Source organism: Sinocyclocheilus grahami, unplaced genomic scaffold (assembly GCF_001515645.1).
Source record: "Sinocyclocheilus grahami isolate Dianchi unplaced genomic scaffold, SAMN03320097.WGS_v1.1 scaffold278.1, whole genome shotgun sequence".
NCBI lineage: Eukaryota > Metazoa > Chordata > Actinopteri > Cypriniformes > Cyprinidae > Sinocyclocheilus > Sinocyclocheilus grahami.
The window spans coordinates 334,046-360,527 of NW_015505457.1; the positions used below are offsets into that span (position 1 = coordinate 334,046).

Sequence of the window (26,482 nt, forward strand, 5' to 3'; positions counted from 1 at the left end):
ACACTGAAGACTGAAGTAATGACTGCTCCAGCATTGCCATCATAGGAATAAATTATTTTAAAATATCAAAACAGAAAACTGTTATTTCAAATGGTAATCTTTCACATTATTACTGTTTTATTCCAAATAAGTGCAGCCTCCTTCTGACTTCCAGACTTCTTTCAACATTATAAAATCTTACGGACCCCAAACCTTTGAAAAGTCATGTACATCTTTGTTTTCAATCATACATCACACTTATAACATCAGGATTCAGATTACATTTCTATCGACTTGAACCATGTTGCAGTTCCTAGAAAAAGTTTACAAACAATGCTTTTTTTTTCTTGCCTTTTAGGGAGTGGTAATTTTGGACCCTGTCGAACAAAATACGATCTCTACTACCACCACCTGCCCAAAACAAGGTAGTATTACATAAGGACCAACAAAAGTGCCCTGATGTGTTTGTAGCACCAGCAAATAAATCACCATACGACATACCAGAGAGAAAGGAGCAACAGATTTTAGAATTGGTAAATTGATTATTCTTTTTTTTATAATTGAAGGTTTACCATTTATTTTATAGAAAACAGAAAAAAAAAGAAATTGCCTTTTACAAACATTTACAAATAAATGACAAGTGGCTGTACAAATAAGAACTGAAGGAGAAAGACAAAAAGAAAGGAGGCAGGGAGAGTTGGATCACCACTTATAGCAACTTTTAGTTGTCCAGTTTCAAGATGACTGCCATGCACACTTTGTGCTTGATCAAAATTATCCCAAAATGTGTTAACTCATCCTTTTCTCTTCCTTACCAACAGCAAAAAAAAGTTTACAAACATAATTCATTAATGTATTTATCAAATTAATTCTTTAAAAAAAATCAACATTATTTTTGCCCATTTTAATTAGTGTCCATGTCTGCGTTTAAGATAGTGCTGTCAGTAAAGCCAAGGCAGACTGTTAGCACATGAACAGGCCAGGAAGGGGTCAGGGGTGAAACATCAGGAAGTCAAAGGTGAAGTGCTATTTCAAGCGCAGCAATTCGAGCTGATCCTGGTACTCAGTGAAAAGTCTCTGGAACCGCAAGTTCTGACCAATCACAGGCATCACCTCTGTCAACAGATCCCTCTTTCTCAGTCCCTGAAATGGACACAGAAGACAGTGCAATCTTTGAAAATTATTTTGAATGACGCTTTGGTTTTATCAGTAAATGCAACAACTATACCAATAACAAATCTGTAATTAAGTTCCAGAAAAATTCATACCAGGACTGTCGGCTCCCAGGAGCTGCTACTGGATTTGTGAACTGGTCCCAGTAAATCCTGACATAGTTCCCTTAACCTCTGCTCATAACCTTCACAGATACACACAGAGTTATTGTAAATCTGTTCAGATTACGAAACAAACGCATCTTTATCTAAGATGGCCTGAGGGTGAATACATTTTCAGCAAATTGATAGTTTTCGGTGAACTATTGCTTTATTTCTAATAGACCCTCTTGACTCTTTTTACCAGCGGACCACCTTCTCACTCACCCTCGTTTACGAGGAAACGTGCGTAGATGAGAAGCCAGTGTCTGTACTCGCTTGCTGAGAGGAGGATGAGGGCGGAGGAGAGCTGGTTCTCCAAGAAGGCCAGAGTCATTCCCTGCTGCAAGTGGTGAGGAGTCGATGAAAAGCGAGATGCCAGCCGCCCCGCACTGAGAGAGACAGAAGTGAGACAGTTAAGGCCTGTTCACCCCAAGAACGATAACTATAAAGATAATGGGCTATCCCTTTCAATGTTCAAGCTCTTTAAAATTAGTAATTCCGACAATATTGTTCTACTATGTTGTTATCATTAGAGCTGTAGTGTGGACTTTTCCCTTTTAGTATTAAAACTAATTATAGTGATCGTGAATCTGAAAGCAGCATTAGCAAAGTCTGTTACCTTAGATTACGGCTCTGTGTGAGAGCCAGTGGCCCCATGGAGCCCAGAGCATCCTGAGAGGTCAAGCAATTGCGGAAGTCTGCACACTGTACAAGAGAGTCCTGCTTATCTGCGATCAAATTCCTATTAGAGATGTAGAGAAAGGACACAAAATATCAGCGGCAGAACAATCATAGTGGCCCTGAAAATTATTTGGACAGTTTCTGGTTGTTACATGTTAAAACTTCAATTAACACATGGTTTGTGTATCTCTCACCAGGTCTCCAGTGATGAGTTGAAACAGTAGGTTTTGCCATTTGACAGTGAAACCACAGGTACACCTTGCTGAGTCAAAAAAGACTGACTTACTGTAGCGTCTGTGCCTGGAGTGAGAAAGAGATAAGGTATTATTATATTTCAACTGATTTATGATAGTTAATTTGTCTAATTATTGCTGCCCATCATTTTGTCAGACAAACTTCTACTCTTCTGACAATATTGTTCTACTATGTTGTTATCATTAGAGCTGGACTTTTCCCTTTTAGTATTAAAACTAATTATAGTGATCGTGAATCTGAAAGCAGCATTAGCAAAGTCTGTTACCTTAGATTACGGCTCTGTGTGAGAGCCAGTGGCCCCATGGAGCCCAGAGCATCCTGAGAGGTCAAGCAATTGCGGAAGTCTGCACACTGTACAAGAGAGTCCTGCTTATCTGCGATCAAATTCCTATTAGAGATGTAGAGAAAGGACACAAAATATCAGCGGCAGAACAATCATAGTGGCCCTGAAAATTATTTGGACAGTTTCTGGTTGTTACATGTTAAAACTTCAATTAACACATGGTTTGTGTATCTCTCACCAGGTCTCCAGTGATGAGTTGAAACAGTAGGTTTTGCCATTTGACAGTGAAACCACAGGTACACCTTGCTGAGTCAAAAAAGACTGACTTACTGTAGCGTCTGTGCCTGGAGTGAGAAAGAGATAAGGTATTATTATATTTCAACTGATTTATGATAGTTAATTTGTCTAATTATTGCTGCCCATCATTTTGTCAGACAAACTTCTACTCTTCTCATGTAATTCAGCAGTTTTGTGTACCATTGAAAAGTTTTGGTTCAGTAAGATTTTGAAATGTTTTTGAAAAGTCTCTTATGCTCACCAAAGCTGTGTTTATTTGATCAAAAATGGCAAAATATCACCACAATTTATAATAACGGTTTTCTATTTGAATGCACTTTAAATAGTAATTTATTCCTGTAATGGCAAAGCTGAATTTTCAGAAGTCAATATTCTTTTGGTGGTCTTCAGTGTCACATGATACTTCAGAAATCATTCTAGTATGCTGATTTTCTGCTTAAGAAACGTTTCTTATTATCAGTGTTGAAAACAATTGTTGTGGAAAACATGATACATTTTTTCAAGATTCTATGAAGAATGGGACGTTTAAAAAAATATTTTTCCAGCCCATGGAATAACATCCAATCAATTTTAAAACTTTATGAACAGTAGAAATCAAGGTGGGTGGTGTTTAGCGAAGAGTCAATTAATAAGGTCAACATAAAACTATAAAAAGAAAGATCATCTCAATTTATTAAAGAAAGAAAACAAAATCACACCTGATAAGATTGGATTCAGAGATTCATTTTTGACCAAAACCGTCTGTTTCTGAACATCCCTGCAGAAAAGAGACAATACCAGCCATTTAACATCATGTCAGATCTAGATCTTTCAGAATTTATGTAAATAATCACTGGCCTTTGAAAAAAAAAAAAGAGGCACAAATCAACCCGACTCCTGTTATAAATACGGCCACGTTTTTAGCATCAGTCAACAAATGACTTGTCTGGACTTTTCTATTGAGAAACATAGAGGAAGGGTCAGTACCAGACAGACAGCGTGGCTGATGCCATCAGCGCCATGACAAAGTGTCCCGAGCAATGAAGTGCTGACATGGGGGTGGACAGAATGATGGATGGAATCAGTCTCCGTCCACATGTAGTGAAGACAGAGAGTGTGCGGTCCTCGCATGCTACAGCAACAACATCGCTATGAAAAAATAAGTTACTATTAGTACCTTGATTTTACCTTTGTCAAAATCAGGCATAAACCAGTGTGTTTTAACACGCGTTGTGTGCTCACCTGCTCCCGGTTGCTATGATGATGCGACTGGTCAGCAGCATGTCCCACTCTCGCCCCTCTCTGCTCCATTTGAGCTGACTGAGACGAGCTCCAGACACCACAGAGACCTCGTTCTCCACCTCCAGATACGTGATGGCGTCTGTACTCACCTAAACACGCAGGTTAAAAAGCCCATGAAATCAAAATGACCGTTTTGTGGATTTTAGTCCATGTTTTTATTATAAGCTGATTTAAGTTCTCTAATAGCAGGGTCATTAACCAGGCTGGTTTTTCATGCAGAAATGGTATTGAGTCCATGTTTGAATGACATTACATTTAACACTTTTATAGTACTTGAGCTTGCTGATTACACATTATGATCTGCCGAGAGCATTCATTGCATGCACAGGACTGATTTCTTGGGTGTAGTGAGTTTTTGAGTCATACCTGAGTGCTAAATGACTTCTGTATGGATGGGGTAGGAAGTTTTAACACCGCTACAGGTGTTGTTAATCGAGACGGCTCCTTCTCCGCTGAGACTGGAGTCTACAAGAGAAAAGACCAGTTAAAAGTCAGTCAACAAACTTTGTCTTTGATGCGCACTGACATCACATGGGTTCTAATGAAGGACTCTCAGGGTTTCTTATGTGCCATGGTCATTAAGGTAATGGAAAGATAATGAAAGATATAGAGATTATAGTATAGAGGTCATAGTCAACTAGTGTCCATTTTTCTTATATATTTGATATATAATATAAAAAAAGTTGAATAAAAATAAACATACATTCATATAGTACTCTTCACAAGTTTAAGTGTCAGTAAGATTTCTTTTATTCAGCAAGGACGTATTCAATTGATCAAAAGTGGCAGTAAATAGATTTATATTTCAAATAAATGTTTTTTTATTTATTAAAGAAAAAAAAATCAGTTTCCACAGAAATATTAAGCAGCACAACTCTTAAACATTGACAATAATAAATGTTTCATGAGCATCAAGTCAGCATTGATTTCTGAAAGATCATGTGACACTGAAGACTGGAGTAATTCAACTTTGCATCACCAAAATGAATTACGTTTTTAAATATTAAAACAGAAAACAGTTATTTAAAATTGTAATAATATTTCACAGTTACGGTTTATTTTCTGATACACAAATGCAGCCTTGGTGAGTCTTATCAAACCCAAACTGTTGACTGGTACTATGCAATATGTATTAAAATGCTGTATATACACATAAATATTTATGAATATTCATAAATTATATGTAAAAATGGTTTCTTTATATACTTAAAATATTTTTAGCAGCTGTGCTTTAGCAGTTACACCGTTTTCACAGATCTGAACAGGCCTGATCAGTCGACTTTGAAACTGTTGTCTCGAAAGAAGAAATGTCACCTGTGGGAAGGGCATCATCATTTTGGCATCTTTTCTTGGCCTTCCCTTCTTCCTCTTTTCTACCACCTCTGCTCCCTCCATCTCTCCCTTCCTCTTGGCCATAGATAGCGATTTTACCATGCCCTTGTCCTCACTATCGCTGCTGGTTTCATCTTTTCCTTTCGGCTCCTTCACAGAGCTGCTGTCTTTTACCCTGAGATAGAACCACAAAACTTCAGTTTGTTTTTAAGTTCAGTTTAGAAGAGACACCAGGCAGTTATCATGCAGATTTTATTACCTGTCAAGTGGGGTGATGCCTATAGTGAGGGGTACACTAGTGACCCCTGGCGTGGCCTTTGACCTTTCAGTAAATCGCGAATCCAGTGCTTTCATGGGCTCGATCTTGGAGGCAGATGTCAACAGCAGATTCGATTTCATACCAATCGAATTTACAGCTGCAGGTCCACTAAAAAGAGAGAAATTAGATTTTTACAAAGTATTGGTTGAGAGAGAGGGAAAATGGGACAGTACATACATGTAAACTTACCTGTCCTTGTTCTCTTCTGCAGTTTTGTTGGGAGAGGTGGTGGTGGGGTCATGGGAGGGTCGCAAGCCAAGTGAGTTGGCTGTACTGGAATCCGAAGAGATCTGAGGGGTGAGCTGAGTCGATGCAGACGACCCCGGCAAGATTGGGACACTGTTGAACAATGCTGGTGAGAAGTCCCTGGGTAAAAGTAAGAGACATTCAGCCACTGAATGTATGCTGTGGTATAGGTGAGTGATAATTTTAGACGTGTTGTTGTGCGTGTTCGTTACCCCGTGTCGAGCTGTGCGATGCAGAGAGGTGTGATTCTTCTCCTCCCATCTGCAGTTCTGGTCTCCACCTGCTTCTTTAAGAGGTTCTGCCCCAAAAAAAAAGTGACATTTGTTAACCGCTGCAGTCCTGCAAACATATTTTTTGGGACAAAAGTGTTAAGGGCTCCCTAAACTACTATGCTATGACCATCTTGGTATTAAATGATACATAAATATACAGAGACTGAGAGACAGGCAGATGTGCATGTAAAGTGTATGCAAATTATTTAAATGTCACCCACACATTATGTATTTGCATGTAATATGTATGTAAACTATAACAATTTTCCATAACCACTCATTATGTGTATTAGGGCTGGGCAGTATGATCCAGCAATGTATTTTAGTCCCAAAAAAGTACTTGGACACTTTTGGACTCTTAAGTCACACATAAAATATATGAATTTCATTTAGATACCCAAGTGTCAAACCAATTAGCATTTGGAAACAAATTATGCTAGACATGGATTTTAAATATTTGACAGAGCATGAAACTATACTTTGTAAACTTGCAAGCCAGCCATGGCTGGAGGTGGAAATACGAGGAACCAATCATTATTTACCATATTAACCATTTTAACCACTTAAAAAAAGACTGCTGTGTGTATCGTTACATATTCTTTCCTCTGACCTTCCTGATGTCCTCCAGGGACTCTCCGTTGAGCACATTGGTGAGTTTGGCCGTCTGGTTCTCATGACTGCATCCCTGGGCTCCATTGGGGTTCTGGTTCCCCTGCCGTTCCTGCTGATACTTGAGCATTTCTGGGTTCTCAATAATAGTGCTGGAAAGGTGGGATTCCATAGTAATGGCCAGACTCTTTCCATAGATGTTCTGATGAATAGCATTCTACACAAAGATACACAGAAATCTTATTTTCTCGCCACCTTGTTAGTTTGTGTGTGCTGAGTAACTAACTAAAAGTAGCAAAGCTTTAAGCCATTTACATTCTTTAGAAGCGTGACAGTAGCTCAGCTGTTTTTAAAGTGTGGCTTTTCCTGTAACAAGCTATGTTTTTAAAATGCTGCATCGCTGTTGTTGTCACACTGCATTAAGCAAGCAAAGGCAAATAGCAAACACTGGAATGTCCTGTGTTTAAGTAGGACTGGAAAATTTGAACGAATTTGCATATTTCAACAAATGGTTTAAAGAATTCACATATCATTAATTAAATAACTAACTAACTAAATGTGTGCAACTTAAGTGAGATTCCACTTTTTTCTGCCAGATAAACACTGCTGAGTTCTTTCAATTATATAACTGAAAAGTTATTTTTTGCCTTAATGTTGACTGGTGTGTGTATATTTTCTCCACCTTTTCCTCTTCATTCAAGGGATCTCCCAGTTCGTCCTGCGAGAAATCCAAGAAAGCCACAGTTCCATCCATGGAGCACACCAGGAGTCCCAGCCCATTGAGTGTCCTGAGAGATACGACCCGTTCACAATACTCTCATGCATGTAAGTTTTTACCCCACTAGAGTGTCTATGATGCTTTACAGAGTTTGGAAAACAGAAAAGCTGTTTTCTTACCATGTAATATCCATAATGGACTTATCAAAGAGGTCATGGATGACCACCAGTGGGCGCTTAAGTGAGGTGAGCTGAAAAACAAGAACAGGACAACTGATTCAAGGTGCATCATCTTAACATTCAGAAATCACACCCTTACACTGCATGAATGTGACTTTTTTTGTCCTCATTGAAAGAGAAATACAAGAGAATGACAACATATTTGGTTCTTAAACAGCTTTGTGGAGCCTTGGACCAATAAGGCTTCACTGTGGGAGCCCAGAGTCCAGCGTAACGGGACTGACAATGTATTATCATGGTTGCAGCTGGTTAGGACAAAAACTCATTAACATGGCTGAGATGTGATTTATTGCTTCATCCTGTCTGTTTTACATTGAACATTAAACAATATTTTTAAGCAAAGCATAACCACAAAATTGTTTATACTACCATTCAAAATTTTGAGGTCAGTAAGATTGTTTTGAATGAAAATAATACTTTTATTTTGTTACAAAAGATTTCCGTTTCAAATAAATGCTGTTCCTTTGACAGTTCTATTCATCAACCGAACCATGAGAAAAAAAATCAGGGTTTCCATAAAAACAGTTTTTAACGTTAATAATAAGTAATGTTTTTTTGAACACCAAATCAGCATTATATAGTAATAATTGCTTAATTCAGCTTTGCATCACAGGAATAAATTACATTTTAAAATGTTACAATAGAAAACAGTTATTTTACATTTTATTTTACATGTCATAGTACATTAAGATTTTATTAGTTTCCCTAGATTTTGCACAAATTTATAATTTACCAGGTTTTCCCATGATCGTAGGAACTATGATCTATAGAAATATGCCTTTATGAATTTTTTTTTTGTAGTGGGGCCAAACCAAGGGGTGATATTGAGAAGTCTCATACCCATACGGAGAGTGAGCGGTCCTTACTGCCCACAGCACAGCAGCAGTATGGGCAGCTGGGTTTGGGAGTACTGCCGTTCTTCTGTTTCTTCTTAAAGATCTTAGGATTGAACTTCTGCAAAGAGATGGAGAGGAACTCATAAACCACTCGATAAGAGACAAGAATCAACTTCTAGTGCTCAGCCAATTTGAAAAATCATGATTTCATCGAAACAAAAGGAAAACACTACAGTACAAACTACGATGGAGATTTCAATGCATGCTTTTCTGTGGAATATTACAGATTTGAACCGACACTAACCACCACAGTAACAGCTTTTCGATGACCCACAAAGTCCATGTTGGTTTTCCAGCCATCGCGTTCGATGATCTGAGCTGTGGGCCCAGAATTATTCATGGCATGAGCTGAAACCAGGTACTGACCATCTGGAGACCAGCTCAGCCTCAGGACGTGTGTGGTGCCGCCACACTGAATCGAAACAAGAGAGAAGGAAAAAAGAGAGAATACAGGGTCACACGCATGTAAACAACTTAAAGAAGAAAAAAAACTATGTCATTCTGTCAAGTGGTATACGGATTTAAAAATAAATTTTTTTGCATCACATCCTTATTTTTAAACTTTAATATTCAAATATATTAAAATATGAATATTACTCTAATAGATTTGTAAAAATCGTTATTAGTTAAACTAAACATTTTAAATGTGTGACAAAACTAAATGTTTTACTAAATAATTTTGACATGTTTGTGTTTAACTTATAAACATCTCTTTTTTTTAATTTTTAATCATCCATTCATCGTGTGTGCGTGAAGGGAGAAATGAAAAGACAGCGATACACAGAGCGGGTCAGTTTTACTCACGCAGCTCTCTTCCACACCATGACCAGTTTGTCGTCTCCTCCTGACGCCAGGTATAAGCCATTATTTGACCAGCGCACACAATTCACACATGCTGAAATGTACAAAGTTACATAAAACATTTAATTAGATGCTGAATATTCATCAGTGTCACACATTCCGTCTCCCATTCTGTCAGTGCAGTTCACATCCAAAGGAGTTTAAAATACATTTAAGTGACAAAACATAATCTAGACACCATCTCTGAATTGTTCTTTTGATTGTTGGGAGCAAAATATGTGGTATAAATGCAACAAAATCGAGTCTTAAAGGTCCCATGACATGCTGCTTTTTGGATGCTTTTATATAGGCCTAAGTGGTCCCTAGTACTGTATCTGAAGTCTCTTTCCCGAAATTCAGCCTTGGTGCAGAATTTCAGCCACTACGAGCCAGTCCCACAATGAGCTTTCCTTAGGATGTGCCATTTCTGTGGCTGTAGCTTTAAATGCTAATGAGGAGGAGAGAGGCGGGGCAACTGCCATGCTTCGCTCATTTGCAAGCCATGATGTCTCTCGAGGAAAAAAAAATATTGTGCTCGCATGGTAGTAGCTCATTTTCTCATGGGCGGGCCAAATTCTCTGGGCGGGCAAAGCAGAGAAAGGGGAGGTAACCTTTCCCCGTATGACGACATAAAGGGAAGATTCCAGATTGGGCCATCTGAGCTTTCATTTTCTCAAAGGCGAAGCAGGATACCCAGGGCTCGGTTTACACCTATCGCCATTTCTAGCCACTGGGGGACCGTAGGCATGCTAGGGGAACTCATATTAATGTTAAAAAACCTCATAAAGTGACATTTTCATGCCATGGGACCTTTAAGAGAACAATAATCCACAACATTTGTCTTTATTCATATATTTTAAATCTTGAATATAGAGTTAAAAAAATCAAGTATCAAGTAACACCTAAGTGATTGTCCATCTGACAAAGCAATTTGGGAATATTCGCGTTCTTCTCATCCTCCTCCCGAAGAACCGGGGCCATATTCCAAATGACCACTTTCCCAGAGTCCTCACCTGTCAACCAACATTGAAAATATTAGCTCCCAACGACACATTTGTCGCTAAATTAGGATGGAAATAAATACCTTCTACAAACTAAGCTTCATCTGAAAGCTAAACTAGACTCCGCAAAAGAATGACAGATGTTAGAGGGTTTAGATTTTCACCTTGGCCACCTGTAGCAAACTTAGTTCCATCTGGATGGATATCAACTGAGAATATTGGTTTACCTGAAAACAAAAACACACTTATAACACAGTTTGAAAACACATCCCTAACATTGTCAAAAAACATATGCAATAATAGCAAACAACAAATGTATACAATACATAAAATGCACGATTCCAAAGCAGGTTAAATGAAATGCAAATAAGGCCACATTAGCATATAGCATACATAAAGATAAGTTCCATTTAACCTATTAATTATTGCCAGATCATCTCTCAAATAACACAATTGACTCATCGACCCATGTCAGAGGTCTGCCTGTCTTTTGCAACTTCAAAATGGGTGGTGTGCACATCATATATGGGTGGCTTCCTAAAAACCAGCCAAGCTAAAAAAAAATAAATAAAAATAAACAGCCGGTTACTATGATTAGTATCGCGCTAAAACGTGCAGAAGAGTATCCGATCGTAAGCACAGACCTGCAGAAGAGACCCGATCCGTCTCTCTACATAACAAAAGCGCAAGTTGAAGCCCCGGATTCCTGCACAAACACACACACGCGCGCAGACACAGAGAGAGTCGGGCTGCTGCTCTCACCATTGTGATTGACCCAACTCGGCTTCAAGAGCTTCATCTTCACGCGGATCAATTATTAAACCGCCGTTTGCAACCCGCGATCTCTCCCTCTGCGCTCCCAAGGAGACTCTTTTCCAGCGTCCGTCCGCCCGCCTGCCCGGCCGTTTAAGTGCTGCGGCTCATCCGTTACTTTGTTGCTCAGTTGAACTCCATGTCTGTCTCTCTTTATTTCTCCCTCTCTCTCATCACTCTGTGAGCGTGAAGCAGCAGCAACTGAAGTCACGCCGGAAGTTCGCCGTCTTCTTCGAAGTTCCCTTGGAAACAAAGAATCAGCTTGTGTGTTCCTTATTTACATGAATTCACTTGGCAGAAGCGGAATCCAAAGGGATTTAAAAACGAGGAAATCACATACAAAAGCGACTAAATAATAGCAGCGCTACATTACATAATTTCAGAAGTATACCACAGTAAGGCTGAGGTCAATAACAATAAAGAACCACGATATTAGCACGTTCTGGACATGTAGCATAGTTATGGTATTGGTATGAAATAACATAATCGATGCTATAACTGGTGACAAAATTGAAAGCTGGCTTTTTTTTTAATAGACGCAGGTTCTATCTATCTATCTATCTATCTATCTATCTATCTATCTATCTATCTATCTATCTATCTATCTATCTATCTATCTATCTATCTATCCCCATTCCCCCTCTGTATGTTTCAGGCTGCTAATGGAGGAGGTGCGTTCAGCGATTACTCCTCCTCTGTTCCCTCCACCCCCAGCATAAGCCAGAGGGAGATGCGCATCGAGACGGTGGCCGCCTCCAACACTCCCACGCCCATCCGCAAGCAGTCCAAACGGCGCTCCAACATCTTCACAGTAAGTATGAGGCAGCTAATGCAGAGCACCACGCACTCCCACTACTGAGAGTGCTGGACTTCCCCTGACTGCAGATCTCCCAGCAGCCCCTGCTGCTTTCAGACGGCCAGTGAGCTAGAGAGAAGCTGTTTCTAGGTCTGCAGTGAGTGGATCTGCCCTTAGGTCTCATCACCCCCTTCCCCTCAAACCCAGGGCAGTGGAGGGCAAAGCCAGAGAGCGTAATGCCATCTCTGACCACAAGAGGGAGGTACGGAGCTAAGTGTAACCGAATCCCTCCTGCCTCTGCTACCACAGAAGCGCATGACCACATGCTTTTTATAGCTACATATTACAGTAAACGCAGGGAGGCAAACATTAAAATGACGAGAGATAAAGGGATTTAAAAACGAGGAAATCACATAGAAAAGCGACTAAATAATAGCAGCGCTACATTACATAATTTCAGAAGTATACCACAGTAAGGCTGAGGTCAATAACAATAAAGAACCACGATATTAGCACGTTCTGGACATGTAGCATAGTTATGGTATTGGTATGAAATAACATAATAGATGCTATAACTGGTGACAAAATTGAAAGCTGGCTTTTTTTTTAATAGACGCAGGTTCTATCTATCTATCTATCTATCTATCTATCTATCTATCTATCTATCTATCTATCTATCTATCTATCTATCTATCTATCTATCTATCTATCTATCTATCTATCATCTATCTATCTATCTATCTATCTATCTATCTACATTGTTCCGTTTTGATATCTGCAGTTTACAGATTTAGCACATTTTATTCGAAATTATTATAAAAAAAATAAAACATTACTTTTTGTTTATAGAGGAAAACGTTTGCCAAATTATAAACAAGGATTAACATTTTCATTAAAGTCGGTCAAATTAATTGCCATGTCAAATACGCACGTACAGAACTGAGTAATGGTTAGATTACAGAAACCTTTAAAAAAACATATTTTGAGTGGAAAAGCGCAAAATAAAGCTTAAAAAAAAAAGAGTAATGCTTTATAAAACTATTTTACAGCTTCCCACTGGGAGGCGAGCGCACATCTTTTCATAACGGATGTATATAGAAATCGAACTACAAGGAAATGCGGATACAAATCTGCAAAACCCGAAGAGGGCGGAGCTTGATGTGTCATAATGAATGATTTGATCACACAGCGTCCCCTAGAGGACATGAGTGCATTTACCACCAGTCCGAACAGACAGTTGCCATTCTAGCTAGTTTCACTTTCGCAAGCGCAGGCAGGAAAAAGCGAGCCGCAGAAGAAGAACTCACTGTTTGTTGTTGACATTAGCAGGAGGTGACAGAACAGACTGTCCTGTGTGCAGTATGGCTCAAACTTTCAGTCTATGATTTATAAGATCAGCTGACAGGGAGCCATGGGCGCATTAGCTTGTCTTTCTGTGCTGTGCTCGTTGTGGCTTTGCCCGCTGGCGTCCAGCGAACAGGTGGCATTTGTAGAGGCGTTTCTGGAAGACCATCAGCATGTTTTACAGGGTGAGGTGGTCCAGGGGAGTCTGGAGAACGACCCTATGGAAAACCACAGCAAAAACAAACATGATCTCAAAGGAGACCTCATATTAGTAAGTGATCAATGCATGCAAACAGATACTTGATATTGCAAGACATTTTATTTTGTTCTGAATGTATGTTTCTTGCTCTGGCTGTTTAACTGCTTAATAATATAAAACTAAAGGAAAGTAAATGTAATTTTTAAAAAACTAATTTCATTGTTTTTCATTGTGTTTTGTTGTTGTTGTTGTTGCTGTAGCTGTAAAATAAACGATGTATTATTCAATATATTTGCATTTTAACAATTTCCTCATGTGTTGACTGTGACAGCACTGTGATACAAAAAATATGTAATATTATAAATATTGACATATTTTAAATATTATATCAATATTGACTATATAGTGTTAACTTATAGCATAGCTGCTTTTATTTGAATAATCTGCAAAAAAAATTATATAAAAGTATATTCACTTTTATCATTTTTAACATATCTTGTGCTGTGTCAGCAGTGGAACATTAAATATAAAAATACTTAAATTAAACCTAAAGCTCATCTATGCCAATAACCAATATATTACCAGTATACCCCAAAAATATTAAATAATATAGACTTTATATAAAGATATATAGCATTCATTCATATGTGTGTATATAATATATATATATATATCTCTATCATTCATTTCTATGAATAAAGTAAAACAATTTGAGCACAACTGCTTAAAATTATATAAAAATGTATAAACTATAAAACGTTTTTAAATCAAAATGAGAGAAAATGAAATGAAAGAACGTTCTAGTGATTATCTTCTATTTTTGATTGAAGTGGAAAAATTAATATTTTAAAAACTAATATTACATAAAGTGGTGGGACAAATTTGTCAGATGTCTTAAGCATCAGTGTCATGCTCTCTGCAGATAAAAGACGAAGCTATTAAACCCAACAGTGAAAGCAGTGATGGAAAGGATCCGAACCCCTGGATTGGAGTGGTACCTGTCCAGATGGAGGAAGGTACAGTTTCCAGTAACAGCAACCAGGAGTCGTTTGCTGCCTCTGTGGTCAATAAGGTATTCAAAATTGTCATTGTGAAGACTAAAACATGATGATTAGGAAGTTCTGATCAAACTGACAGCTCTGTCCTCCACAGATGAAGCGTGCTCTTGTTTTGGGTGCATCTGCTTTGATTATACTGGCTTTAAACCAGAAAACTGTCCGAGAGGTGAGAGCTTTGCTGTTCTGTTCCATAAACCTTCAGTTGATTTCATAATGGCTATTAGATATGTATAAGAATTTAAAAAAAAGAAAGAAAAGAAAACTGTTCTTCCTCTATAGATGGATCTCTCTCAGGTCCTCTCAAAGCCAATCATTATCATTCAGACATCAGAAAATGTCACTAAGCTCATCGGAGCACTCCTCAGGTAATCCACAGTCAAGAAATTACAGATTTTCTTCTGAATAAACAGAATATACTTTAGGAATGTGTCTTTTTCTACTTTTATTCAATTAGAGGCCTTCATGCAACGGCAAAAATCACTTATAAGTCTTTTCTACAGGACAGTCTGGTAAGATTTTACTGATAATACATTTCTATGTAGCATAGTTTCACGCTTGTTCATTAGTGTGGAAGTGTGGTATTTCTAAATGTTGTGTCAAAGGGTGCCAACATAAGGCAGCAACATAACAAAACATGAAAAAATTAAGGGGCTTCAATACTTTCGCAAGGCACTGTATGTTTCTTAAAGGGATAGTTCACCCAAAAACGAAAATCAAGTTTGGAAGGACATGAGGGTGAGTGGATAATGACAGAATTTTCATTGCTGGGTGAACTATTCCTTTAATACTTCATGTCACTTGTTTAGTAATTAAAGAGCAGTTTCATTAGACAGCAAGGAGAATTTCTCTTCTTTTTAACTTCATTTTTGTTCATCTGTCCAGAAATATCTTCAGCAGCTCTGGAACACTGTTGTTCTGGTGGCCCTGGTCCTCTCCACAGGGGTCATAGTTAATGCACGCTGGCAGTACCAGGACAACCAATTTAATGATGATTTGGAGGTGAACACTGCTTTTGTGACAGATTAAGTCTGAAGTTGGAAACATTTTCAAAAAGTTCATGACACTAATGTGACTAATTGAAGAAAGTAGCCATGTTAACTGGAGACTGGAAGGAGATCCCATCAAAAACATACACTACCGTTCAAAAGGTTTGGGTTAGTAAGATTTGTTTTTCCCCCCAGAAGAAATGAAAGTTTTATTCAAGAAGGATGCTCTAAATTCAAAAGTGACATTAAAGACATGTGTAATGTTACAAAAATGTTCTAGATTTGAATTTTCTGTTCATCAAATAATCCTGGAAAAAAAATGTATCTCTGTTTCCACAAAAATATTACAGCAGCACAACTGTTTTCACAGTGACCAAATCAGCATATTACAATGATTTCTGAAGCATTATGTGGCACTGAAAACTGGAGTAATGGCTGCTGAAAAGTCTACTTTCCCATCACTCTAATAAATTACACTTTAAATATATTAAAATAGAAAAAAAAGAGTTATTTTAAATTGTAATAATATTTCACAATAATACTGTTTTTGATCAAATAAATGCAGTCTTGGTGAGCAGAAGACACAAGCTCTTACTGACCCCAAACTTTTGAGTGGTAGTCTATACACTGTACACAGTTTATAATGTAAATACAATTTGAAATAAACTCTTTGTTTTACAGTCAGACCTAAAGCAAGACATTTTAAGGAGATTATCAGCACTGAAGACGAGGATATACCGGCAACCCAAAGTGAGATGTGACCCAACACAAACTCAACCTGTGGAGACAGATAGTTGTGCAGTTTGTCTGGAGCAGTACAACAACAACCAGGTGACAGATCCTCAGCACATTCTTATTCTTTTGCTCAGTAGAGTTATTATTTTTTCATAAAGAACGACAGTTTAATCACTGCTCTTTTTGGGTGTGTTTTAGTGTTTGAGGGTGTTACCGTGCCTCCATGAATTCCATAGAGATTGCGTGGATCCCTGGCTACTCCTCCAGCAGACCTGTCCTCTCTGCAAACGTAGCGTGCTTGGTGAGAAAGACAGAAATATTGTCATTTGTCAATATTGTCACTTAATCATCTACATATTTTTGCTCCATGCACACTGTCAATCAACACTTGGCCAGCATCACCATTAGTTGCCAAATTTAAACTGAACTCTTCCTTCTCTTGTTCTGTACCTCCCAGGTAATTTTTATTGAGCTGGACCAAGAAGGATTCTGGACTAGGGATTTGTGGAATTGGATTGACTCTTCCGATTCAGACTTTTCATGGCAACTAAACCCCTCATCTGTACTGTAAGGTCAGAATACCACCATGGTAATGATTTTTGACCTCTCCAAAGACTATAAACCTTGTGTTCTTGACTCCAAGATTCTGGACTAGTTCCTGATCTTGGGTCAAACCACTTGAGAAGTTTTTTGAAGGTAGGTCCTTCTACATGGGATCAATTAATTTGCGCACAGTTGACTACTTCAGTTACGTTTGCTGAACCGGCTCAAAAATTCACAGATACACGGATTGTGAAGTCATATACACAGCAAAAAACAAAAGTAATATTTCAGATCTCTTCAAATTAAGGAAGAATCATACACCTAAAAGTCTCAAATTTTTGTTTAAACAAGGGTAGGCATGAAGTTAGGATAAAGTCCTTTAAGAAAATATAAGAAATAGTATTCAAGCACTGCATAAGAAATCTGTCAGTAGAATATAACTCAACATTTTCCTCTAATATGAGACCAGGGCTGGTGCCCAACCTGGCCGTTTCACCAAAAAAAGATGCTGTTCTTGGCTGGTGTAGGTCCTAACCTTGAAGATGTGATCTTGATATCTTTTGAGAACATACAAAATGCTTCTGGCAAGACCTTTAAGCAGAAACATTATCATTACATTTGTTTTTGGAATGGTTGTGTGGTATGGAGCCCCACATGTCATGCAGAAAAAAAAATACTGTGTCCATGATTTATTAATTTATTCTTAATTTTTTTATTTTTAAGTTAATGGCTACAATATCTTATTTTTTCCCCCTGCATGTCAAGTTTGGGGCTCCGTAGTGTAGTGCCATTGTAAGTTCGCCATTGTTTGGCTTTGACGGCTAAATCTCCATACAAAGAGCTGCAAGGATGCCCTGTGCCTTCTTGCTGCACAGAGAGCGACTTTTACTATTATTGTCGCTTTTAAAGATCATTTACAGGGACTATGAGTACATTTACATGCATTTTAGAAGTTCAGTTTCTTTTCATTTTAGTTTTGAATTGTCTTTTTGAAATGTCATGTAAATGCTTTCGTCTGAAATCATGCCAGTCAGGTTTTTGCGTAGTTGGACTAATGAAACTACACTACCATTCAAAAGTTTTTCAATAAGCAATTAATACTTTTATTCAGCAAAGATGCAGTATATTGATCAAAAACAGTAAAAACATTCAGAAGGTTCCAAAAGGTTTCTATTTCATATAAATACTGCCTTTTAAAACTTTCTATTCATAAAAGAATCCTCAAAAAATTTGTCACAGTTTACATTTTAAGCAGCACAAATGTTTTCAAAATTGATTTCTGAAGGACCACGCAACACTGGAGTAATGGCTACTGAAAATTCAGCCATCATAGACATCACATGAAAAAATATATATTTTAAAATATATTAAGTTATTTTTAAACATGGTAATTAATTTTCCACAATATTAGGTTTATTGTTTTTTTATCAGATAATTGCAGCCCTGATGAGCATGAGACTTCTTTCAAAAAAACGTTAAAGAGATCTTATAATGAAAAAGCAATTTGTAGCTCAGCTACAGTAGGCCTCGACATCCCTCCAAAAGTTATGTTCCCCTTTTCATTTTCAGTTACGTATGGTTGGATTATTAGAACGGATAGATGAAGACTGTAGCTCATCAATGCAAAACCCTGCTGTAGCTTGATTTTAACTGTGCATGTAAATGTACTTAACAGCAGCCAATCAAAGCATCTCATTTCAATATATGCTTATGCCAAATCTGAGGAATTTCCCCGACCCTAGCTATCATGCTTCAGTCATGATACATGAGCCGTCTTGACTCCATGCTTTCTCAGGAGGGCATCTGCCAGACAGGTAGACAACCATTACGTCAAATTATAGTAAACACTCACAAAAAGAGGAACAATATATAGACAGTCTTAAGAACAGTATTTATTCATGTTTTATTTTTTATTTCAAAAGCATTCTTAAATATGCTTTTTATTACAAAAATGCTTTGCATTTCTTAGTAAGTAGAAATATGTTTCTCCACATGGCAAGAGAACAATTGCCTGTTCAAAGTCTATGTGAAAAAATGACATCTCTCTTTTCTAGAATGATGAATGCTTACAGCCTTTGGCACAATATGACTCTTGTTGAAATCAGACTGTGTATCCAGTCTGTGCAACCTCAAATGGGGAGATTTCTCAAAAGACTGCTCTGAGGTTAAGTCTTAATTGCTTTCTAAACCTTTAGTGAACTGGAACAGGATCTCATGAGCTGCATTTTTGCTTGAGTAGGGTAATGTACCACATCCTTTGTAGAATTCGTTCTCAGATTTATTTTAAATGCTACATTCTCAAACCTGATGTTCCTTTATTTATTTATTGAATTTTACTTCGTGCAATAACTGTTTGTACCGCTTCTCTGTTCAATAAACTCATGTGTTACAGGTCAAACGACATGACTCCTTTGCCTTACAAGTTTTCTTGTCACACATTATGTTGACTATCACTAGCAAAGAGAACAAAAAGATTATCGTGATCCCTTATAGAAACACATCCCTGTGCATTTTACTAAGCACTTCAAACTCAGCCCATTGATTCAAACTTCAGAAGAAAAAAAAACTAATTTTCAATCTGAAAGAATAATAGGTCTATGTAATAGACCAGAGTGTAATTTCAATGCATATTGAACATGTATAAGTGAGGAGCTACATTAAACTTCAGGTGCTATTTCTGCTTTTAGCTCTCAAAGAATGTGCATTGTGCTGTTGTTAATGTAAAAGTTTTAGGAAGGGATCATGCCCTTGTTCCTCTTCCTGTCAGCCATCATTCTGCGATTGGCTCCTCTGTTCTTATTCGCTTCTTTTCTGCGACGGTCCAAAATGATCTCCTGTGTCTGGCCCCGTCCCTTTGGCCCTCCTACCACATTACTTGCTGGTGGTGGTCTGTAGCTATCATGAAAAACCAAGTCAAATCAATTAATGACTGACTGATAAATGTTTTTAGGTTAGTTAGATAATAACCAGTGCACATGTGCAGTGTAACTATATTCCAGTAGGGATGTAACAATTCACTCAACCCACAATGCGATACGATTCACGATACTGGTTTCATGATATGATTTTCATGATAAGATTTAAGGCAAATTATAAATGAGAAAGTGTCTTTTTATTATTTCTCAGACAAAATGCTGCATATTTCCTTGTGAAATTGAAATATCTTTTATGTTAAAACTAAATTGACATTTTAAAACAAATCCTAAATCAAAGGAATAATACATAAAATAAATCTCTTCATATAAGTACATGAACAAGATGTTTATTTGCTCTATTAAAGCTGATATAGCTGTAGCTATTTAAAATTAGAGGCAACCACTGCATTTTAATCACAATCTCAACAAAAATACATACATGCAGCATGAGCAGCTTTTGATTTAAATTAGATTGTATAATTTCAAAACATGAAACAAAAACAGAATGGTCTGACTTTAGCTGAAAAGAAAATACCATCTAAATTTTTCTGAAAACAGTCAGTTCCCCTCGGAGATACATTCATATAAACCCCCGCCACAAACTGTATCGCGATTCATTTAGCATTTCTACCAACTTGAATCATCACATGTTTTAATTGATTTTGAACTGGTTCGGGGTGCATCGTTACATCCCTATATTCCAGTCATGGTGTTCTCAAATTTACCCTTTCCTGCTTTGTAAAGCAGCTCTCCTGGCCTCGGCTCTCTCTCTCTGAGAACTGCTGGGTCCTGGATGAAGTGATCATTTTTCACAGCCTCATTCTGATCAAAATAACACAAGAGCATCGTAAATAAACAGAAATGTGCATGATCTGATAACCTGACATTGTGATTTGTTTCAAATCCGTCTAATTTCTATTAACAGGGAAAGAGAAAAAGAAAAAGGGCAGGTACTGAAAGCGCCATGTGATCTATAACAAAACAATAGACCTGCGTAAGGGACCAAAATTCATTTAAAACAAAAAAGAGAAAGGGACTCGTTCAAACCTTGTCCTCTTCCTCCTCATCCTTGTCTTCGTCATTCTCCTGAGCTTGTTTGCCTGTTCTGAGAACTTGTGGGGTAGTAAACGGCCTAAAGGAAAAATACTTCAATGTTAACTTAGACGTATATATCAATATGATTGCAATAATAATGATTATTATTACTATAAAAAATACTAATATTTATGACTATATTCTTCATTTTCATTTTCCCTTTTTTTGAGGGAAAACCGATAAGCCATATTGCGATTTTGGTTTTATTTTGATTAATAGAACAGCCCTAATATAAATTTAATATTTGCAATGCATTTCCCGTTCCTCCATTCAAAGATGTACAAAACAATTTAACAAAATGGTCTTTGAAAACCCATACTGATCAGCCACATTGGAGGGAGATGCAAGTTTATGTACATTTGTCACCGCTCATACCTGCGGTTCAATAGTTCATCCTCTTCATCTAAATCATTGGCTCCAATTTGGTTGGTATCATACGTGTCATCATATTCATCATCATAATCATCCATCCCGAAAGCATTATCACGATTTCCAGAGGGGCCATTCGCTATGGGAATCTCATCCACCACTGTCTGGTAGGCTTGATATCTCGCTCTCTGCTCTTCGATGTGCTGCTTGTCATTGAGCGTGGCACACAAACTCTCCCCCTGTCTGAAATACGCAGAGACATTAATTTTTAGCTGACACAAACCATCTTTTACAGCTTCAGCTGAATATTTCATAAGCCCATTTTCATGTGGTTCTCTGATGTCAGTTTACGCTGTACTTGTCAAAGACTATTTTCTTTTGACCAAGTGGATTAGCATGAATATTTAGCAGCTTGTTTGACTATCAGACTAATCAGACTAAAATTAGAGTAATGTACTGCAGGGCAGGATAGGGTAATGCTTTTTAAGTGGAATTTTAACTTGCGATCACCTCCGGCCTTTCCAAACGCAACTCATGTCTAGTCGGTCACGGTTGAACACGTCAAAGTCGTCATCGTCAAACACGTTTGATCTAGTGCTCAAAACTGATGGAAGCTCATTCTTCACAGGCCTACAGGGAAACATTAGTCAGTAAGCAACAATGAAGTGGACCTGAACTGAACCATAAATCCTAGCTAGCAAGTCACTTCAGTTGGACTTCACCTTGCCATTTCCCTGTCCAGTTTGTCAAGAGAAGGAAACAGTTTATCTTCCAGAATGTTGTTGATGACAAGTTCAGAAATGTAGCCGTACTCCTCCAAACATGCCAGTATGAATCCCTCTCCCAAGTCCGGAAACAGGTCACGGATATGGGACAGCAGAGACTCTAGTTCTCCAGCACTCAATGTGCACACTACCCCCTACAGGCCCCAAAAATAAGAGGGTAAAAAATTACCTTAATTTTACCAGAGGGTGATAAAAACACATTTTTAACACTTTTGTAGATATTTTTAGCAGCTAATGACCTCACGTTGTCACCCTTACGGGGTATGTCAGTCATAGCTTCCGCTCTTCTCAACTCCTCTCTGTCTTCCAACACTCCTGCTCCTTCCTTCTGGGAAACTGCTAAATCTCTGCCAGTCTTGCGCTTGGCTCCTGCGCTGTGATTGACTGAAGAGGGGAAGCATCTCTTTTTCCCCACACACTCCCAAAAAGACTCTACACCCTGCAACAGATAAGACATCCTGGTGTCGTCTCTTGAGTGGACAGATCAAGGAGAATAGCAGAAAATCATAGAGAGAAGCTTAAAAATGTAGAAAAGAGGCATTATTCTGATTCTCTGTGACAAGGCAAGATTTTAAAGATAAAGGCAGAATGTGCTTTGTGGTTCTCTACTTGCACAACAGCCTAAATTGGCAGTGATTGACAGCATAATGTTCTGCTGCCAGTGTTTCTTTGCATGACAACGTTAATGAAATGAACTTTGTGCATGCATGGTAGGTATCGGATATTGTTATTAGAGGAAATGAGCACCAGTATTGGTATCAGTGCACCACTAATTATGTATTAGTGTAGTATATAGTATATGTGTAGGAAAACAATTAGAAATTAGGACAGGTTATTTCTTGAATCATTAAGGTCATCTACTCTAACAGAAGCTTGAAAGATGTCAGAATGCTTTCCCTTTTATTCCTTTCAAAATCATCATATAGTGTTCCACTGGACCACAGTGAAAGATACAAATGAGGGAAGGCCTGCTGAAGGAGACTGATGTCATCCGCTATAGGGAACTGTTCATCATAATCTGCCAGGAATCTGAGCAATAAAGAGACAAACAGTGCAAGGAGAATGCAATTTAGTCATTGGCTGTGATAAACTACATATACAACCATGACCTTGCAGAGGCATTTCTGCATGATTTACCTTTTCTCTTGAAGGAAAGCTGTGAAGTTCTGTAGAAGATCTTCTACGTAGGATACCATGTTTTCAGAGCTGTGAAAATCAATTAAACTTAAGATCAAAGACATCTGGTATTCGTTCCCATCTTTGCTTATTTAATGTGGTTTAAAAGCATGTATTTTTCCTCACCCCTCCAGAATGGGCTGTAAACGTGTGTTGGAGCAACAGGTGAACACTCTCTACCATTTTCTTTCTTGAATGAGATATTCGTCTCCACATGTCCTCCTGTAAACTGAGACAGATTGCATCTAGTGCATCTATCACGAAAAAATGTGTTGAGTGTAAGAGAACACGTCAAGTGTTTCATCAAGTTTGCCATTCTAACCTTTTATTGAAATTTCTCTTCTTCACTGCTTTCTTCAGGTCTGGAACTGCCATCTCATAGAATGACGATAATCTACATTAAGAGACGCACCATTCATTGTTTTTGTATCAGGAATATCAGGTATGGAATTCTGCCCTTGAGGACACTGTGAATCATAGTTTGGATGGTGTGGGTGTACTGTATTGGTCACCTGTTAAGAAAGTTGTGTTGTTTGAAGGTAGAACAAGCCTCAGGGAAGGTGTCCAGGAAAGAGTGGATAGTAGTGCAAGTATCACACATGTACAAAACCAAGTCTGCTAGCTCCTATGAGACATAATACATATATAAATATAAGCATATTATTTCTGCCTGTCAGGACACTGTGTGATTTAAAGGTAGTATGTGTCCGTATGTGTCTTTGTATTTGTAAAAATGGTTAAGAAAGTTTCATTTTGGTTACCTCCTCTGGAATGGCCATGGCAGTTAGGCATTTGTTTGCATTCAGTTTGAGGGGTTGACTGTTTCCTGTGTCCTCTGACTGAATACCACACTTCTGTAATATCATATCAAACACCTAGAATGTACACACACACACACACACACAGATTTTCTGGAAGTTCGGCACAATTAGATGAATCAACACATTTAGAAACATCTCATGATAACAATAACTACCTGGATGATTGAAGGTATAGTCTCATTTAGGTCTCCATAATAATTGGGCTGTTGAGTAAAAATGTTCTCTGGAAAAAGTGAAAAGTATGCAATTTTAGTGTTAAATATGGAAACCATTGTGAGTGATTTAAAAAATCAGATGGGTTCGTGAGGTATTTATGTATTTTTTGTGAATTATATATATGTACCATAATACTATCAGATTTTGTGTACCGATCATTTTATGTAGCAGTTGGGAATTTCCTTTCCCAAACAGCACACACAGATCCAGAATTTTGGGAATGTCAAATAGGTAGTTGTTGTAAATAATCTCTGCAAACACTGCAGGGGTTATGAAGTTCTCCTGAGGAAAAAACAAATGATTTTGAATACCACTGAATACCAAATATATTGCAATCATATGAATTTAATGTCATTTAATACAAAACCACCAGCTTACATTTATAGTAATTATAAAAGGTTTGGGGTCAGTGATACAGTAGTTTTCTTTGGAAAGAATGAATGCTTTCATTCAGCAAGGATGCATTAAATTGATCAAAAGTGACAGTAAAGATTTTTTTTTAATGTTACAGAAGATTTATATTTTAAATCAAAGCTGTTCTCTTAAACTTTTTTTTATTTATCAAAAAATCCTAAAGCTGTATCTTGGTTTCAACAAAAATATTAACCAGCACAACTGTTTTCAATGTTACTTGGGCACTAATCAGCATATTAGAATTATTCATTAAACAATATAATTTATTTAAAAAAGAGTTTATGGGAGTTCAGGAGTGTATGTTTACCTTAGACTCTTTGTGCGTAGCCATCCTGAGGAAGATCACAAAGCGATGAATGTTCCTCTGCATGTCAGCTACAGCTGGACTGGACGAGAGACCAGATGGGTCCAAACCACGCGGAGCGTGTCTCAAATAAGAGTCCAAACACCTCTGTAATGACTCATCAAATACCACCTAAATGGAGAAAGAATAAAAAAGAAACAATATGGCATCTGCCTGGCTGCATGTCATATTATATAATGTAATGGTCGAAAAACAACATTATTATTTTGTTGTACTGTATCTTCATTACTAGCAGATTTATTTTCTTCATCAAGAGAAGTATAACTTCATTTTACTCAAATCTCCATAAACAACTTATTCGTATTTTAGAGAGTCTAACCTGACACCAGAACTTGTCATGAGGTAAAGCCAGCAGCCACTCCAGATCCTCTGAGATGAACTGAGCATGCTCCAGAAACTCTTCCACCAGCACAGGTGTGCCATCCTCAGGTGGGGGTTTATAGGTTAAGAAACGCCTCTCTTCTTTATGGTCAGGGTGCTGATGGGAGACATTAAGGTGGCATCATCATTCATGTAGCTCATAGAAGTACTGGACTAGAGTGATGGTTCAGATCTACTCTAGTTAATTATGCAGGAAAAAGACATGCTGGTAGGGTGCGTTCTTTGCCTTGTGGTCCAAAGGGCTCAGTCACATGCAGCTCATCTAAAGGCACTTCTGCACATGCCATTTCACCTGCCCAGGTAGGAACAGACTTGCCCTGAGGAAGATGGCCAATGTTAATAACATCTAATAAGACATATTTAATCATTTTATTTGTCTGCATTGTGTGTAAATCATAATTAATTGGTGGTTTGAGAGATGTTATTAGTTCTGGTTTATGCTTAGTCGTAGTTGTTACCATTTTGATTGACAGATTCACGGTCTGTGAGGGCCTGTATTCTCTAATTGATTTTAGGCTCGTTACATGTGCTGCTGTCTATCTGTAAGATACAGTAATAGTGACCTGGCTAATGCTGCCCGTTTCAGTGAGCTCAACATCTTTATTAAACACAACACGACGAACAACAACAGTTTTCATCATCTGCAAATGATTTTAGTAAAAGACAGACATCAATAAAGACAGCACAATTTTGTTGACTGTTGCTGAATTTGAGGCAGAAATCCACAGTGAGGTGGAAACTAAGAAAACAGGTAGCTTTCTTGCGTTTAAATAGCAAATGACATTGTTCATCTTAACAACACGGAATAAAAAAATAACGTCTATTGAAAATCAAGTGATAAAAATGTCACCTCTCCACTGAGTCTTTCAACAGCATCACATCTATCTGCGTGGATATCCGGTGTGCTCGAG

General features: G+C 37.8%; 2 protein-coding genes and 1 pseudogene across 2 annotated transcripts; 1 reads left to right on the forward strand and 2 right to left on the reverse strand.

The window, feature by feature from the left end:
• Positions 1-600: 600 nt before the first annotated feature.
• LOC107600126 (protein HIRA-like) lies at positions 601-11,517 on the reverse strand (annotated as a pseudogene).
• Positions 11,518-13,457: 1,940 nt separating this feature from the next.
• On the forward strand, positions 13,458-18,145 carry LOC107600132 (RING finger protein 215-like). Its single transcript, XM_016291933.1, has 9 exons — positions 13,458-13,785; positions 14,636-14,785; positions 14,866-14,937; positions 15,051-15,136; positions 15,226-15,289; positions 15,642-15,770; positions 16,439-16,588; positions 16,691-16,793; positions 16,950-18,145. Exons 1-9 carry the CDS (start codon positions 13,582-13,584, stop codon positions 16,961-16,963), a joined length of 972 nt encoding a protein of 323 aa, XP_016147419.1. The 5' UTR covers positions 13,458-13,581; the 3' UTR covers positions 16,964-18,145.
• Positions 18,146-18,395: 250 nt separating this feature from the next.
• LOC107600125 (activating signal cointegrator 1 complex subunit 2-like) lies at positions 18,396-26,482 on the reverse strand. The gene is given in 21 exon segments (XM_016291916.1): positions 18,396-19,930; positions 20,676-20,722; positions 20,725-20,772; positions 20,998-21,082; positions 21,421-21,657; positions 21,925-22,044; positions 22,137-22,333; positions 22,444-22,669; positions 23,154-23,228; positions 23,337-23,405; positions 23,502-23,522; positions 23,524-23,604; positions 23,698-23,769; positions 23,888-24,000; positions 24,137-24,250; positions 24,352-24,419; positions 24,565-24,694; positions 25,134-25,301; positions 25,510-25,671; positions 25,775-25,888; positions 26,422-26,482. Coding segments are annotated over 20 exon segments (2,283 nt in total). The 5' UTR covers positions 25,859-25,888; positions 26,422-26,482; the 3' UTR covers positions 18,396-19,764.